Source organism: Pogoniulus pusillus, chromosome 10, assembly GCF_015220805.1.
Source record: "Pogoniulus pusillus isolate bPogPus1 chromosome 10, bPogPus1.pri, whole genome shotgun sequence".
Lineage (NCBI taxonomy): Eukaryota > Metazoa > Chordata > Aves > Piciformes > Lybiidae > Pogoniulus > Pogoniulus pusillus.
This window is the reverse complement of record NC_087273.1, coordinates 9,092,937-9,109,388: the sequence shown is the minus strand read 5'-3', so window position 1 is coordinate 9,109,388 and position 16,452 is coordinate 9,092,937. Positions and strand designations below refer to the sequence as shown.

The window sequence follows — 16,452 nt, the reverse complement described above, 5'->3', positions numbered from 1 at the left end:
AGAGAAGGCTTTAGGGAGACCTGAGAGAGGCCTTCCAGTAACTGAAGTGCACTACAAGAAGGCTGCAGGGGGACTGTTTGTAAAGGCCTGCAGGGATAGGATGAGGGACAGTGGTTTGAAAAGGGAGAAGAGCAAGTAAAGATTGGATGTTGGAAACAAGTTCTGCATCATGAAGGTGCAATGCTGCAACAGGTTGCCCAGAGAGGTGGTGGAGGCCCCATCCCTGGAGATTTTTAAAGTCAGGCTTGACAAGGCTGTGAGCAACCTGCTCTAGTGGAGGATGTCCTTGCTGACTGCAGCAGGGCTGGACTAGATTACCTTTGGAGTTGCCTTCTAACCCACACCATTCTATGATTTATTTTAGGCAAAGAGGCTCAAAAGAACAGACTGCCTGAAATGGCACAGAATGTCATTAGTCATTAAGTTTTTATCACTTACAGTGTCCTAAGAAAGGTTTGCATTTATCCCTACATTTTGCATTTCTCTTAAGAGAAAGCAGCACTGCTGGTAATGAATAAAGAATGAAAAACATACAAATTTTAAAGGATAGATTTCTTCAGAGATCTTTTTATAAGCTTTTATAAGGAGGTTTCCAGAAGTGGAATGGCTTCACAGAAATTAGTTTTGCAGTGGAAAGATCAGAAGTAGCTGTGTGCAGTATGAATAGCAAAGATTGTAGGAAGGCTGAGCCCTAGGTTGGTGGTCTTCATGCTAAGTAGTAGGCAGTGTTTTTACTTTCTTTTTTTCCCCTTCCAAATGAGAGCTCTCTCCATACATAAGCCTTTCTTAACTCCAGCCCTGCTTGTTGTTTACTCAGAAATCTGCCCTCCTGTAAGGCTGAATAGAGCTCCTTAAATGCTCCTTATAGTTACAATACTGTAGCTTAGTTAATTTCTCACAAATGCTAGTGGAAGTGCTCAGTGTGTGGTAACAATCTTCACAGGTGGCAGACTCCCAGAAATCCCATGCAAGTCATGTTTAGAGTCTTAATTTTTATAGTTAGGAGTTATTTAAAGTAGTCTGAACTAGGCTAATTATTAAAAATCCTGTAATAGTAGTCTCTGGCAGGCATGGTCTGAATTTTCTGTCTTCTGATTAGTATCTCCAAGGGGAACACTCAGATAAGTTTCCCACATTCCCTCTCTCTCCTAACTGTCTTGACCTTGACCCTTAGCCAAATGTATTTGCCCCTTACTACTGAATGTCTTGCTACAACTTAGAGTGTTGCAGTAATCATGAGAGAAATTCCATTGGCTATCTTGTAATCTTTCTGGAAACCTTCCCCTGTTGCACTGTCACCAGATACTTGACACCAGTGTTAAATCTGGAGTACCAGTATAGATGGGCAACAAGCTGGCTTCTTGCTGTCCTCTCCACCCTACCAAACGTGGTGGCAGAAAGGGACATGCCAAGTCTGCATAAGGATCCCCATGATTGTTACTTGCAGCTAATTTGCTGTACAAAGACAAGTTCAAATGAAGCAATTAATGGTCGATGGCTTGGGTGATAACATCCTGTGGGCAGAGGTGAGAGTCATGCACTGTACAGCTTTTGAAAGCAGTTGCCTTGCTTTTTACAGGCTTTGCTGGCACTCCAGGATACCTTTCTCCAGAGGTGTTACGAAAAGATCCTTATGGAAAACCTGTGGATATGTGGGCATGTGGTAAGAAATTATTCTGAGAGACGGTGTTCTCTCTACTGTATAATATTTTGGGGGAGGTGGTGTATAGAATCTGTTCTATTCTGCATCAGATAATAAGTATTTAATAGGTTGCAGTGTTAACTTTTAGAAGAGGTCATCAGTTTTTTTTGTTATTCTACCAGCATACTGTTTTTTAAATTATTTTTGGAGGTCTGTCACCGTGTCATTCTTGTCCATGTCTGCACAACACACATTCCCAAAGTATTAAAATGCTTTTTCTTTGCATGAAATTAATTAAAAGACAGTTTTAACACAGACACCAGTACAAGCCATGGCAAAAACAGAGGTAAAAGAAGCATTTTCCTAGAACACTTGAAAATTGCATCTCCATCAAGCTGGAACACTGTCAGTGTTCCTGATCTGATGGTGTGTCAGATACTCATTATTGCCCACACTCTGTATGGGAGGTTCTCCTGTGAACCCAACATTTACTCTTCTCTCCAGCACCAGCAGGCAGTATTTTTTAATAGCTAGGATAATCTGTTGAGCCATTTGTTTTACATGGTTGTCAGGTGTGAAATGAATTTCTGTGGTTTATTCCTTGAAATCACTTACTATCACTGTGAATTTCCCCCAGGTGTCATTCTGTATATCCTTCTGGTGGGATATCCTCCTTTCTGGGATGAAGACCAGCACAGGCTTTACCAGCAGATCAAGGCTGGTGCTTATGATGTATGTACCATGCTTTATATTCAATTAGTTACACTTGTACCTCCTAATAGGATTTTTCTTGAGCAAAAAGTTAAATCAGATTTATTTATTTTCCTTATTTTAAATTGGTTGTTTTTATGAGACATTCAATATAGTAAATGTTGCTTCAGTAACAGGAACCTTACTGAGATGGGAACATCCTGTTCTAGTTTAAATCTAGTTTCCTTATGGCTCCAAGCTTTCATTGTCCAGTCCACATATAAATCATGCAATCTGATGTTGTCCTGACAATCTCTTTCAGACCTCTCAGTTCCCAAGGCCTTGTGGTTCATCACTTCAGTCAGTTATTCTAAATTGTCTTTAAGAAGCCTTAAGCTTCCTAAATGTGCATCTTGTTGCTGTTGCATTGCCCACTTTGGGAAATACAGGCTGCTCCAGAGGCTTTCAAAAGGAATGCTTTCATTAGCTATGTGTATTTCAGCTGTTGGTAATAAAAAAGTGAAGATGTGGTGACATAATGAGTCTTGCAACGTCACAGATTTATATTGTGTTAGACAGAATGCTGCTGGTCCTCAGATCTAAATAGCTTCTGAAGGATCAAAAAGAAAAGACAGAACCTTGTAATTTTCAAGTGCTTATTTGAATCCAGTCTTCATCCAGAATGATGATAACTGAAATGGGAGTTGTTATGCCACAGCCTTTTACTGAAAATAAGCTAAGAGACTTTTAAGTTTTCTTCCTTCTGAACAAATATCAAGTCATCCAGGTGACAGGAGGGAACTGTGATTTCAGCAAAGAAAGACATTAAGAAATTAAGAGACTGAGCTGCTATATGTACTTGTGAAGTACCAGCTTGGCTAATACCAAATTCCTGTTGCCCAAGAATTAGTATTTGTAATAGTGGAAAACAAAATCCTCGAGGTTGAGGTCTGTTCAGAAGAACAATTTAAGACACAGGGTTTTGTTCATTCCGTTATCATTTGAGCAGACCCCAAATGCACATATAAATATTTCACTGAGCATAGAGGTGTTGGATTCAAAACTAGTCAGATTTACATCTTTTAACTCTACAGTTATCATTCAGGTTTATATTGAAGGACACCAAACAGGAGTTTGAATAATAATGCTTACATTTTTTGTCTTTATTAAAAGAGAAACTGTGGCTGTATTGAGTGCTGCACGACCTTCTGCCTCTCTGATGACTGGGATTTGTTATTCTGTCTGCCATTGTTATTTCCTGCTGTGAATTTCAGCTGGCATCATGCTGTTGTAAATACAGAAATGCTGTGCATTCAAACTGAATAAAAATTCAGAACAGTAGAGGAGAAAAACACCATTTATAAAACTGATTAATTGAAACCTTTCTAATGCAAAATGTGCTTTTTTTTCTCCATAAAACTGGTTAGTTTTGCTAGCAGCTAATGCTATAGAAGTAGGTAAAGTTGTGTAAGGATTGTACAAGGTAATGCTCACAGAACTCTTAATTGTTTTCTATAGTTTCCCTCTCCAGAATGGGATACTGTGACTCCTGAAGCAAAAGACCTTATCAATAAAATGCTTACCATCAACCCAGCAAAACGTATCACAGCATCAGAAGCACTAAAGCATCCATGGATCTGTGTAAGTTATTGCCATGGGTTTGCCATGATCATTTGGTGATAACCTGTCTTATAGCTTACTTCAGTGTTTAGTGAAGGTGTTCAGAGAATAATCCTTGCTTCTGCAGCCCCCTTCCAGTGCCTCAAGGGGGCCTACAACACAGCTGGGGAGGGACTTTTTACATGGGCTTGTAGTGATAGGATGGGAGGGAATGGATTGAAGCTGGAGGAGAGCAGATTTAGAATGGAGGTTATGAAGACATTCTTGACAGTGAGGGTTGTGAAGCACTGAAACAAGTTTCCCAGGGAGGTTGTGGATGCTCCCTCCCTGGAGGTGTTCAAGGCCAAGTTGGATGTGGCCTTGAATGACCTAGGCTAGTCAAAGGGCATGGACTTTGAACTGTATGATCTTGAAGGTCGTTTCCAGCCTAAACCATTCTCTGAATCCATGAAACTAGGGAAGTGTAAAATGATAATTATACAGATGCAATAAGTAGTGCTGTATAGTGAGGTCTCAGCCCGAGGTAAGATTTTTGCAGGAATGAACTCCTTTGCCTTAACATTGCGGTGCAGAAGTTCACTGCCAAAATTAGAGCATTATTTTAAATTCTCAGAGGAAAAACAGAATTGTACAATAAAGTATCTTCAGAGTTAGATAATGCTTTATATCACCATTTCCAGATAAGCATCATGAGAGCATGAAATATAAAGGCAGGAAATTAAAGGACTTTTTAAAAGTTAATTTGCAGGTAACAGAGGCTGCCTGACTCTTAACGGATCCAGGACTACTTTCCAAGTCTTGGTACATTCTGTACTTCGATTTTTCTCTGTTTCAAGAGGCCTTTACCACGTGGAAAAGGATGAGTAAAATGAGAGCTCGACTTTGTTGATTTGGAAATTTTCCAAGTGTGTAGAAACCTGCACAAAGGGATAGCCAGGCAGGTTAGGAATTTGAGGCCTGAGTTGTGGACCACGTGGGTTGTGATATGTATGTTATAGAGTAAATAAAATGCTCAATGTCTGGCTAGATGTGTTAAAATAATTATTTTCTTCTTCTTTCAGCAACGTTCTACTGTTGCCTCTATGATGCACAGACAAGAGACTGTAGATTGCTTGAAGAAATTCAATGCAAGAAGAAAACTAAAGGTAAGAATGAAAACTTCTTCAGGGAGAAGTAGCCAGCTTTGGAAAGATAAAAGAAGGTTGGCTTAAAGTCCACATGTAAAACAAATGGTCCTGAAGCAAAAGCTTTCTAGGATATTATGCTTATATGACCTCTTTGATAAGTGGTCAGCTTTTGGCATGAGGATCTAAAACTTTTCATGAAAGTGAGGGGAAGATATCAAAAGTTTGTTGGATTCAAAACAATAAAAATCATCTGCATTTATGCACACCAAAATATTTCATTGAAGGAAAATTCTTGAAGTTATTCTTTTAGCTTATCCTTTGTTTTCTCCTTACCAGACAGGATAACTTCACAGGTGTGAAATTTCAAATGTGCACATCACAAATCAGCTCCTTTTCCTACTTAAAAAAAGAATCTAAAAGCAGATTAGTAAACTCTGTTTCCCATTCAGTTGAGTATTTTGCTGATAATGGCTGTGCCTCTTCAATTCTCATGGTTTGTGCTACAACTGGTAAATGTTTGAGGGTTGCTGATAGGTGTGTAATTAAGATTAAATTACAATTTATGTACTCCTGGCATTGCCCAGACAATCCATTCTTTCAGGGTTTATTTAGTAATTGCTGTGATTAAGGCTTGTGTTTTCCTTTGTTGTTGCCTGGTGTTGACATGCAGAATTAGACACAAGTGTGATGCTAATTTGAGAAAATGTGTGTGTACACAGGGGGCCATTCTGACAACTATGCTGGCTACCAGGAATTTCTCAGGTATGTTCATTGAGCTCCAGATTAATATGGTCTTAAGGTTTTCACATCTGTGATGATTAAGATTTAATTAGTACAGAAAGATTACATTATGTATCTGAAGTTGTTTTGTTTGTTTGTTGGATTGAGTTTTATTGTGGAAGCAAAGAGAATTCAAACTATTAGGGCCAGGGAGAATCTCTTATAAATGACAGTTACTTTAATGTGGAACTCACTAGAATCTAGAGACTAAGCTCGCTAGAATGTGAGTTTCTTACTTTTTAGTGTTACCTGCCAAAAACAGGTAACACTAAAAAGCTGTCTGTTTTGTTGAAGGAAAAATGAAAGTCATATATAGAGCTCCAGGTGCATAAGTATCACAAAACAACTTTGAAAAACATACTTACTTTTATATGCCTGCAATGTTGTTCCAGGATTCTCTTGCACCCTGTATTAAACCTTAAAATAAAATACACATTCATTATTCATTATTTTGATAAGGAGTAAGAAAGATAATAGAATGAGTGCTTTTCCTTCTCTTCTAATGCCTGGCTTGAAACAAGAGGTGTTTCAGGGAGCTGGTGGAGTCGCTGTCCCTGGAGGTGTTCAAGAAGAGACTGGATGAGGCACTTAGTGCCATGGTCTAGTTGACTGGATAGGGCTGGGGGATAGGTTGGACTGGATGATCTTGGAGGTCTCTTCCAACCTGGTTGATTCTATGATTCTAAGAGATGTTTCCTCTTTCTGAAATAATTTTGTAGTGATATCCCTGGAGGTGAAGGTCTTTAGACTAAACCAAACTTTAAAATCCAAAGCTAAAATCAGTTCTCTCTTAGTAGGTTTAGAACTGTCCAGTATCGCCAAAGTGTTGACACTATGCTGAGTTGTTCATTTTGCCATTTCAGAGTTCAAGTGAATAGTGAAAAGGAATGGCAAATTTCAAAATCAGCAATTTTACAGATCTTTCTACTCTGTGATGTAACTGTTGGAGTGTAACATAAGTTAATTTGCAGACAAAAACATGATAGTGCTTTGGGCTTGGTTTGAATAATACTAAGCACTGAATGATCCAAAATAAATTACATTATAACGAATGCAAGAACAAGTTGTTCAGTTTGCATGGTACTTGAAATGCAGCTCCTTTCTCGGTCATCTTCCAGTCTTTAATACACACCTGTAATACAGAACCTGAATTCCATTGGGTTAATGCTTAATGAAGTGCCAGCATCTGCCAATTCATTTCAAAGATGGGGAAAGCTGTGGCTTGCATACCTTGTAAAAATGAATCGTTATTAAATAACAGCCATACATCATTTCTCATCACTGTTCAGAACTGTCACTGTCTACATATGGAAAGGTCAGTTTCAGCTTTCATGAACCAAAAAAAGCTGGAGTTATTTTAAAATAATAGTGTTTTGACATGAAAAGCAGACAGGAGTTTTGGCTTTGTTTTGGATATTTTCTTTCTTCACCTTTCACCTCTGTTTTACACCATAATGACCTGTATTTTCCCTTGATTAGATTTTGGTTTTCCAAGTTGTTTATTCATTGTATTTCATGGCAAAGCATGCTTTTGAAGGTCATTTGTCCATAACAATGTGGTTATTAAAGTGTTTTATTTTCCTTTTTCTTTTTTCCTTTTATGTGGAATGTATATTTCTTGTGAGGTAAGACCCTCAGCACGTGAAAGGAACATCTTTTTTTCTCTTCAGAATTGCTGTTTGTCCTAAATCACTTTTTTTTCTACATGTTGTCACAACACCATTTCTTTTCAGTCTGCTTTCTGCCCTATTAGTGCTGCCTTAGATTTTATTTATAGCTATTGCTTGTAGTGGCAAGAAATCTTTTCATCGTGGGCTTAATTTAGAATATGCTAATTGCTTCGCTCCTGCAAATTCTTTAAATCCTTGATTTGTATGCAGTATCTGTGCTTAAAGGAAGATGCATCAAAATATTATTAAAAATACATTCCAAACAAAAACCAGCAAAGGCAGTTGAGAATGGAACACGTCCTATCACATGAAATACTGCATAATAATCCATTTCAGGCACATTTCGAAGGACACGCTGCCAGTGCCATGAACACAGCCCTCGTAGTTACTGCTTTTAGTGCCCTCATTTTACTGGCTTTCATTTAATTGTTTACATATAATGTGTAATGTTTGTCAAGCATTAAAAGAACTCAGAAGTTTTATGCACAGATTTATCAGAAGGATCTAGTTTATGATGAACTTATTGGTGGCAAGCAACAGGACCAGAGGAAATGGATACAAAATGCACCGGGGAGGTTTAGACTGGATATTAGGAAATATTTCTTCACTGGAAGGGTTGTCAGGCATTGGAATGGTCTGCCCAGGGCAGTAGTGGAGTCACCATCCCTGGGGGTGTTGAAGCAGCATGGACCTGGTGAATAGGGACATGGTTTAGTGTTGAGGGACATGGTTTAGTGTTGACCCTTCAACGCTGGGTCAAAAGATGGACTGGATGATCTTGAAGGTCTCTTCCAACCAGATACATTCTGTGATTCCATGAGCAGCAGCTGATGTAAGAATTAGTTTATGTTTTCCCAAATTTATGAAAAAGGCTTTGAAAGCAAAGAACTGGGTTTTTTTGGCCTTCAGTTGTAGAAATAGCTTCTCCCCTTCGTTCTCCATAATAAACTTCAGAAGTTAGTGAAGTGCGCGCAGTATTTATGGGAGTGTAAAGTCCCTGTTGCATCAAATCCTGCAAGCACACAATGCAACAGGATGTATCCTATCTCAAAAATGTATGTTAAACAATGTGTTATCTGCATTAATTACCATATTTCTGTAAATTAAATGCATGCTTTTGTCCTGCTGCATAATACAGATACGTTTGGGTTGGTTCTTTTCAATTGTAAGTCGTGGCCCTTGGGAGATTGATTGTCAGTGGTAGTGTTGGCCAATGTCCTTAATTAATAAACTGCATTTGGAGGGCTGGTGTATGCAGTAAATTATAAACATTAACCTGACTTCACTTTCCAAGTTGTTTAATATAAACAACAAAACAATGGGCAATGAATTATTTATGTATAGTTTCTGAGGTGATCTTACATTTTTTGTACTGTGAAGCAAAGCTGAATGAGCACTTAATGCAGATGTAGTTAGAGAATAAGCCACAAATAACAGAAATAAACTTCAAGATTAAATCAGTAACTCCCTACTTCTTGTGTTTGAGCAGCCTTAAGTTGGCAAGGTCGAGCTGTTTAGGGTTTTTTGGTTTAGAGATGAATGGTAATGATGGGAGCTCCATGTCAGGGTTCTGATAATGTTGAAGTGCTAGCGGCAGCATTTGCCATTCAGCAAGGGACTTCTGAGCAAAGCTGTTTAGATGGAACAGCATTTTCTTAAAACTTGAGCTGTGATACACATTCTGATAGGAGGACTGGGTCCTAAACAATAACAAAAAAAGACCAGGCTCCTTTTGTAATGTGTTGATGTTCAGGTTTTCATCAGTGAGCCGTGAAGCACTTACACTTTAGTGAACAGGTTATTTGAATTTGGTAGGTCTCCCAGCGTGTATTTCTACTCTAAGTGTTTACAGATTCAGAGCTGTGATGTGCCTTTTTGCACATTAGCCCTCCAAATTTGCCAGTTTGGAGTGATTTGATGCCAGTCTGAAATGGTGCAGTTTAAAACCTAACACACAGATAATGTTAATGCAAGTGCAGTCTTGCCCAGCAGTCCCCAGTGCTTTGGAGAAATTCAATCAGTGTGCAGGGTGGTCAGAAAACAGCAGGTTTTCTTCGTTGGACCTGCCAGCTGCTGATTATTAACTCTAAGCAGCAGAGCCCTAAACTAACACTTTGCTAGCAGAGCGTCCTTCTTTTCTTCTTTGCTGCTTCCCTGGCCTTCCATGCAAGGGGACTGATTGTCGTGGGAGGTAAATCCCCAAAGAACCGTTGCTCAGAGGTGCTTTTTAAAAACCCACTTTACTTTTCATTAGATGGAATAGATCAGTGTGGTATCTTTTAGGGACCTCACTGATTTGATACTGGTTATTTTTGTGTCACTTTCATATTAATAACATCACTAAGATACCAGTAGACTCAACAAAACCCTGGTCAGGGTCCTTGCCATCAGAACAGTACTTTTTATAGTCATATCAAACTACCCCCATTATCAGTTCTGGTGCAGTTAAATAAAATCAGCATATCTGAGGCTGCCTCTTTTACACTCCCCCTGCTTCCATTTCCTCTGTGCCACCCAAGGACACCTTGTATAAGCACGGTTAACCTACACCTTTAATCAATGGGAAAAGAGATCTGTGATGATCTGAAGTATTTGCAGCTTCTTAAGTATATCCTATACTCAGAGCAACAAAAGGAGGAAAAAAAAGCTGGAAACATGTCTGCAGCTGGGAGGCACTGGGGGTTTGCTGCACAGCTGCCTGACCTCAATGGTGACCCCTCTGATGCTGAATTTTGTCTCCTTTTACAGCAGCCAAGAGTTTACTGAAAAAGCCGGATGGAGTTAAGGTAGGTTAAACACCTGCTTCAAATCTGCTCTGTTAGTCACCACCCACCTGTAACTCCTGCCAGTTTCTAGAACTGATTATTGTTATTTCTTTCCTTTGTAGAATTGGTTTGTAAGTGTTTCTTAACTGTATGTATTTGTAGTGGTTGAAGTTGGTAGGTGAGGCTTAAGAAATTAAAATATTTGTTTTTCAGGTATTTATTAAGTGGAAGATAGAAAAGTGTTGCCTTTTTTGCTGTTTTTATGAAGGATGGTGCATAATTACTGACTCAGTGTAATTTATTAGCTCATAAGTAATGGTTTGGTGGTGGGCATGATAGCTTTTTAGATACCAGTGTTTATCTGCAGCTCTGTTGCTTCCATGTGCCCCTTTGCCTTTCATTAGATTTCATGGAAGACCAAAAGTTGCCTGATAGGCTTGGCTCCACATGAGGTGTATTCTGCCAGATGTACTCGCTATATTTGGCAGAACTTGAGGGGTTTACTATCTCAACAAATCAGCTCATCCTGACTAATAGACCTTGCTAAGAAGGGAACATTTTGGCAGCTTTCATACGTGATTTAGAGCTCTTATTCTCATGTCAGCAGATCCTGCAGGAGGATGGATGCTTCACAAATGAACGTTCTGGATAAATACTTTGAAAAACAGCCAGAAAATAAAGAAAGAAATATTTAAAAGAAAAAAAAATACTGAGCAATGACAAATTTTGTATTTCTTTTCATGGAGAACTGAAGACTAAAATAAGTTCCTCAAGCTTTTATTATATGATTCAAAAGATATTCTTCTGTCCTCTGTGTTTACTCAGAAGTGTGTCTTTGACCTGAATTTTAATTTCCTATTTAATCTTAACCTTTGATTTTAACAAAACACTGTATATTTAAATAATTCATAGTATATTTGTTCCTGCTCTCCCACATATGCACACTTTTCCTATCCAAAAAATGATGAGGCTGAATTAAAATGAAGTGAGTACATGATGCCAATGCTTCTCTCTGCCAAGTGGTGGATACTCTAGTTACATGGAGAAGCACACATTCAGAACTCCTTTTACCATTGCTGTGGAAGACCCTTAACGTGTTTCATGGTGGGATATATAATTTTATATATCTGTCTGACCAGCTTTTCCTTTTTAAATATCATTCCTCCTACAGGTCTACAATGGTATCTGTTATATCTCAGTTTTGATCATAATAATGGAAAAAAATTGTTGCCAAAATTTTGCCACACTTGGTGGGGTTTGATACTTTGGTTTCTAGCACACTCTATGTGTCTGCTGTTTGATGCATGGTCATGTGGAGCAAAGGGAGTTAAATTTCTCTCTGGGGAAGTCTATTTTTGTCATTTCTGTTACTGAGATACTATATACTCCATAGCATTTTTCCATCCCTTCCAACGGCTTAAGCTGTTCTCTTCTTTTAAAAAAGAACAAAGCCAAAGCAGAAATATACTGTACTCCATGCATTGATGCTTCAAATCCAAGCAGTCACATTTTCTTCTTTTCCTTTCTCTCTGACTGGTCAATTCAGAAAAGGAAGTCCAGTTCGAGTGTTCAGATGATGGTGAGGAACTTTATCCACAGATTTGTTTTTTTTCCCTCCTGTGAAACGTTCACACTTAGAAATCAAACAGTTGCAATTAGTTTGGTTAACATTCTGTGGGAAGCTGCAAGACTTGGAAGTACAACCTTGTGAATTCTAAGCCTGCAGTTGTTATATGCCATCCACATTGAGTTGTTCTGCAGTTCTTTCAATCATTTTGGGGTTTTTTTTTTATGTTCTGGTTCTTTTTTTAATTTGGGAACACAGGAAAAACAAATAAAGTAGATGCAACATTGGCCAGTGCAGCTGTCCTTAGTGAATAAAAATAGCAATCCTGTAACAGCCTTCTCTTAATTTTTAAAACCTCCTTATTTTAAAACTAATAGTATTAGTATCATAAAAGTATCACAAATGACTTTGCCTAGTGAGGTAGTGTTGCTTTCAGTGAGCCACTATAGGCAGAGATGCCATGCTAAATTCTCAGGAGTGAAAACCCCAGTTCACAGCCTTTCTGTACTACAGTTTCCCAGCTAACTTCCTTCACAGCTCAGGGCTATGTCACAAGATATCCTAACTGACAATCAAGTCTCAGTAACTTTTCTTGCTCCTCAATCTACCATCTTGTAGACTTTCATGTAGCCTCTGAGCCCACAAAACAGGTTACTTGGTTCCTGTTCATCGTGGGTTTTCAGTCTGACTGTGAGATGTTGATGATCAGTTATGATGTCCCAGCCAGCTTCTATTGCTGCTACTAGTAGAGAGAAGGCAAATATTCCTCATCCACACCTTTCTCTGGGCAGTACAGCTCTCTTTGAGAAGCAGAAATTGAAGGTCAGGTCTGGGCAGACAAGTGTTGTATAGGTCAACAGTCTGCTCTTTCAGTGTCCAAATGGGGATCACAAAGTGGGGCTGCCTCCAGTATCCCTGACATTAAGTGTGCTTTAACTTTTTGTTACAGACGTACCAGCTGAAAAATTAAGTTCCAAGATACAGGTTTTGTTTCTTAAAATATTTGCTACTACACTGAAAGGAAGACCAGTAATGATTCTGCTCCATGCCTAGAACGGAGCATCTCTGTATGTGTCCTGCACTACTGTCAGACCTAAGAGTGGCTTTTGACAAGCAATGTATTAGTATAAAAGTTCTCTTTCTTTGCAACAGAGCACAATTCAACTTAAGAATAACTGTTTCCTCTGCAAATATTTGGCTCCTTTTGGAATCATGTCCCTTTCCTGTTAAGAACACATGGAAAATAGATCATGTGTGTTCATCTGTTCCTAAAAACACATGGATAAGTTCTGTCTCTGTGAGACAAAGAAACTATACAGGCTTATTGCTGTGTTCTCAGTTTCCAAGAGGGTTACTAAGTTCTGTTTTCACAGAAGAAGTAATTGTATTTTTAGTCACATTTTCTCTTTGCTTTTACTAATGAATGCTGTATTCTTGATATCTTACTAAGAAATTTTGAACATATTTCCTGCAGTTTTCAGCATTAGCTGTAATGGGTATTGTTTATTTTATAGGACATCCACCAAGGGAGTATGGACCCAAGCCTGCTCTCCTTACTCAGGCAAAATTGGAATTGAAAGCTGATTAACCTGTTTTCATTTTGTATCCAACAACAGACATTCATTTGGCACAGCACTTTATTTTTTGTGTTAAGCTACTGAACAGAACTATATGAAAGCTGAAATCTTATTTTTTCTTCTTGTGTTTTTCTGTATAGAATTAGAGAATGTCAGGGGCTGGAAGGGACCTCAAAAGATCATCTGCCTTTTGCTAGGGCCCTTTGATTTGTAGTCTTTTTGATGACTACACTGCCATAAAAATATGAACTTTTACTCATGCCACTTACTATCTGATTTTTCTTTGGTTTTGGAAGATTCAGTGTGCTGTCTAGCAGCACTGTGTGTTCTGGCTATTGCACCATTCTCCTGTAGACCTTTCATTTGCTGAATTGGTTGGGTTTTTCCTGAGTAAGGAAACCAAGTTTTGTCCATGTCACAGTCCCATAAATATCAAAACAAGTTAGCTGATATATCAAATGCTTGCTAATACTGATGTCTCCCCATGAATGACTGTATGCACAAAGATGAATCCCTCCCTGTGTCAAGTCAGACAACTTTGCAACTTACAGCTGTAATTGTGAAGAGATAAATGAAATATACTTGACAATAACTAGGCCAAGGTGGGACATAAACTAAACACTTGGGACTCACTAGTGACTCATCTTATCTTTTAATGGCAATTTCTGTAGAAAGGTTATTGTTAAAATAAATAACTGTTTCTCATCCTCCTGCTGTAGAGCACTGTGAACTTTGATTTTAGATCAAAGTAGTAGTATTGTGTATGGGAGGGTGGTTAGTGTCACAAATCCTAAGTAACATTCAGTGTCAGAATAATGTTCCCTGACATTAAGTAGCAAGACTGTTTTATATTCTTCAACGCTAGTTAAATGCTGCTTAAGTTAAGAAAATGTGCAGTCTGTAATTAATTAATGCAGATCCTGATGACATTTCCATGATTGAAAGATACCCAAAGTAAGGTTTGGTTCAACTGCAGGCTTAGTTCCTGCAGTCAACAAGTCAGCCACCACACCTCCAGCAATGTACAACACTCATCAAAAACTGCTGAGGATGTGAAGTTCCCTGAATTTCCTCAGTGGTGCTAACTTGTGAGGTGCAAATTTAGCAAAGCCTTTGGCACGGACAAAAGCTTCAGTGTTAGTCTGCATGCTGAGAAGCTGCAAACTTCAACTGAGACCACAGAGTCCTCAAAAGTTAAATCTGAAGCCTGATGTCTTATTCACAGCCCAGCTCAGTCCACTGTTGCAGGACTTCCTCGTTCTTCCTGCCTTTTCATGCGTGTTACTTAACATTTCACCATATTCTAAATGGTTTATAAAGGCTTTTCTTGTACAAGAAAAAAAAAGTGCCAGATTACACCAATTAATTGCTAGGGTCTGCTTCTTTAAGTGAAGTTAATTACACTTTTGGAAAATCAAAAACAATTTTGGACCTTTTTTTCTTTGATTTGCACATTTGTTGCTAAGCACTGTGACTACAAGGTTCAGTGGAATATTTGGGGTGGGGGGAGGATGTGGAGTGTCAGAGTCTTTCCAGACAGTATAGATCAGTACACTGAATTCTGCATGCTGCTCGGGACTGCTGTTGTTGAAGTTAGACATGACCAAAATGTTGGTAATATTTTTTTTCCTATTTGTTGTTATAGAAAAAAAAATACCTGTTTAAAATTAGTTTTTCTCCACTCAGATCTTGCTTATTAGTGCATGTAAAAAGTGGCTTGGTCCATTGTTTTTAGTATTTCTATTATCATCCCACAATGCTTATGAAAGCTGAATCTTTAAAATGGATTTAAAGAATCAGACACCTTTAAACTTATTGCTAAACAGTTTAGTTTGAATTAAAGTTTTGTATAATAAGAGCTAGAAGCTTTATAAAGGTGTAGTGATGTGCTAAGCTTTAGAATCAGTCAGCATGTCAAGTAGAAATGTACAGATTTGTGGAGTAAAACTACAGATGCTACAGTGTGAAATTTTTGACTTCCAGGTTGTAGTACCAAAAAGGAAAGGCTGATACACAACCTACTGCAGGCTTCTGGCAAAGCCTGCTGGCAAAAAGTCCCAGCTGCCAATTATTCTGGTGTCAACACCCAAAAAAGCTCGTTCTAGCATCAGTTCTCGTTCTAGCATCAGTTCTATTTCTTCAGATCTGGGATCAGTTACAGTTACTCAGATCTGAGATCAGTTGTAGTTGTTTGAATCTGTTCCCAGAAGCCAGTAGGAAAAAAAAAATCTGTAGATTTCTGGAGAGCTCTGAATAATTATTTATGGCAGTAATATGGTTGGACTTGATGATCTTGAAGGTCTTTTCCAACCTAAATGATTCTACACTAGGTAATAAGAAATAACAGCTGAATGCAATTAGTTAATGCTATCACATGTCAAGAAATGACCATGGCTATTTAAGGCTTTCTTCAAACCCATATTCTTATTCTTATATGTGATTAGCTGCTGCTTAAAGGCTCTCTGTTCTTTGAAGTGTCACAGACGAAGTCATCTGTATCTTACATAGACCTTTGTGTAGCTGGCACGTTTGGAGGAGTTGCAGCTAGCTGTTGGCTCTGTCGTTAGCGTCCTTTCAGGTTCATAAGTTCATCTTTCAGTGATTCTTTATTTCCATATCTATATCTATATATAGATATCTATATCTGTATATAGATGTTCTATACAGAGAGATATAGATACGGTGCCTACAGCAAGTTCTAAGGCCTGTCTGTTTCTGTTTTCTGCACACCTACAGATAAACAACAAAACGAACGTGGTAACCAGCCCCAAGGAAAATATTCCTACCCCGGCGCTGGTATACCTGGAATCTTCCTTCATTTATCTTGAAGTTTTTTACTGTCTTCCGTTTGTTCTTCCTTCTTTCTTTTTTTTTTTTTTTTTTTTTTTGTTAATCTCTTTTTCCTTTGGGCTTTTTTCATGCATTTACTCTGTTTGCTTTTCTAAAAACAGGTTTTGGACCAACTTTTCGTTTGAATTCTGCTTTCTCTTTAATTTTTTTTTGTGAGGAAGTCC

General features: G+C 38.3%; 1 protein-coding gene across 19 annotated transcripts in view; it reads left to right on the top strand.

Annotated features, from left to right (window-relative positions):
• Positions 1-16,452, top strand: part of CAMK2D (calcium/calmodulin dependent protein kinase II delta) — a 150,596-nt gene that overhangs the window by 109,234 nt on the left and 24,910 nt on the right. For 5 of the 19 annotated variants that reach the window (XM_064149833.1, XM_064149832.1, XM_064149844.1 and 2 more), the window contains exons 9-16: positions 1,580-1,663; positions 2,280-2,374; positions 3,851-3,973; positions 5,014-5,097; positions 5,799-5,841; positions 10,278-10,315; positions 11,841-11,873; positions 16,175-16,234. In XM_064149833.1, coding sequence (XP_064005903.1) covers positions 1,580-1,663; positions 2,280-2,374; positions 3,851-3,973; positions 5,014-5,097; positions 5,799-5,841; positions 10,278-10,315; positions 11,841-11,873; positions 16,175-16,234 — 560 coding nt within the window. The remainder of the gene's footprint in view (positions 1-1,579; positions 1,664-2,279; positions 2,375-3,850; positions 3,974-5,013; positions 5,098-5,798; positions 5,842-10,277; positions 10,316-11,840; positions 11,874-16,174; positions 16,235-16,452) is intronic. The other 14 variants (XM_064149837.1, XM_064149836.1, XM_064149846.1 and 11 more) reach the window with 6 other exon arrangements.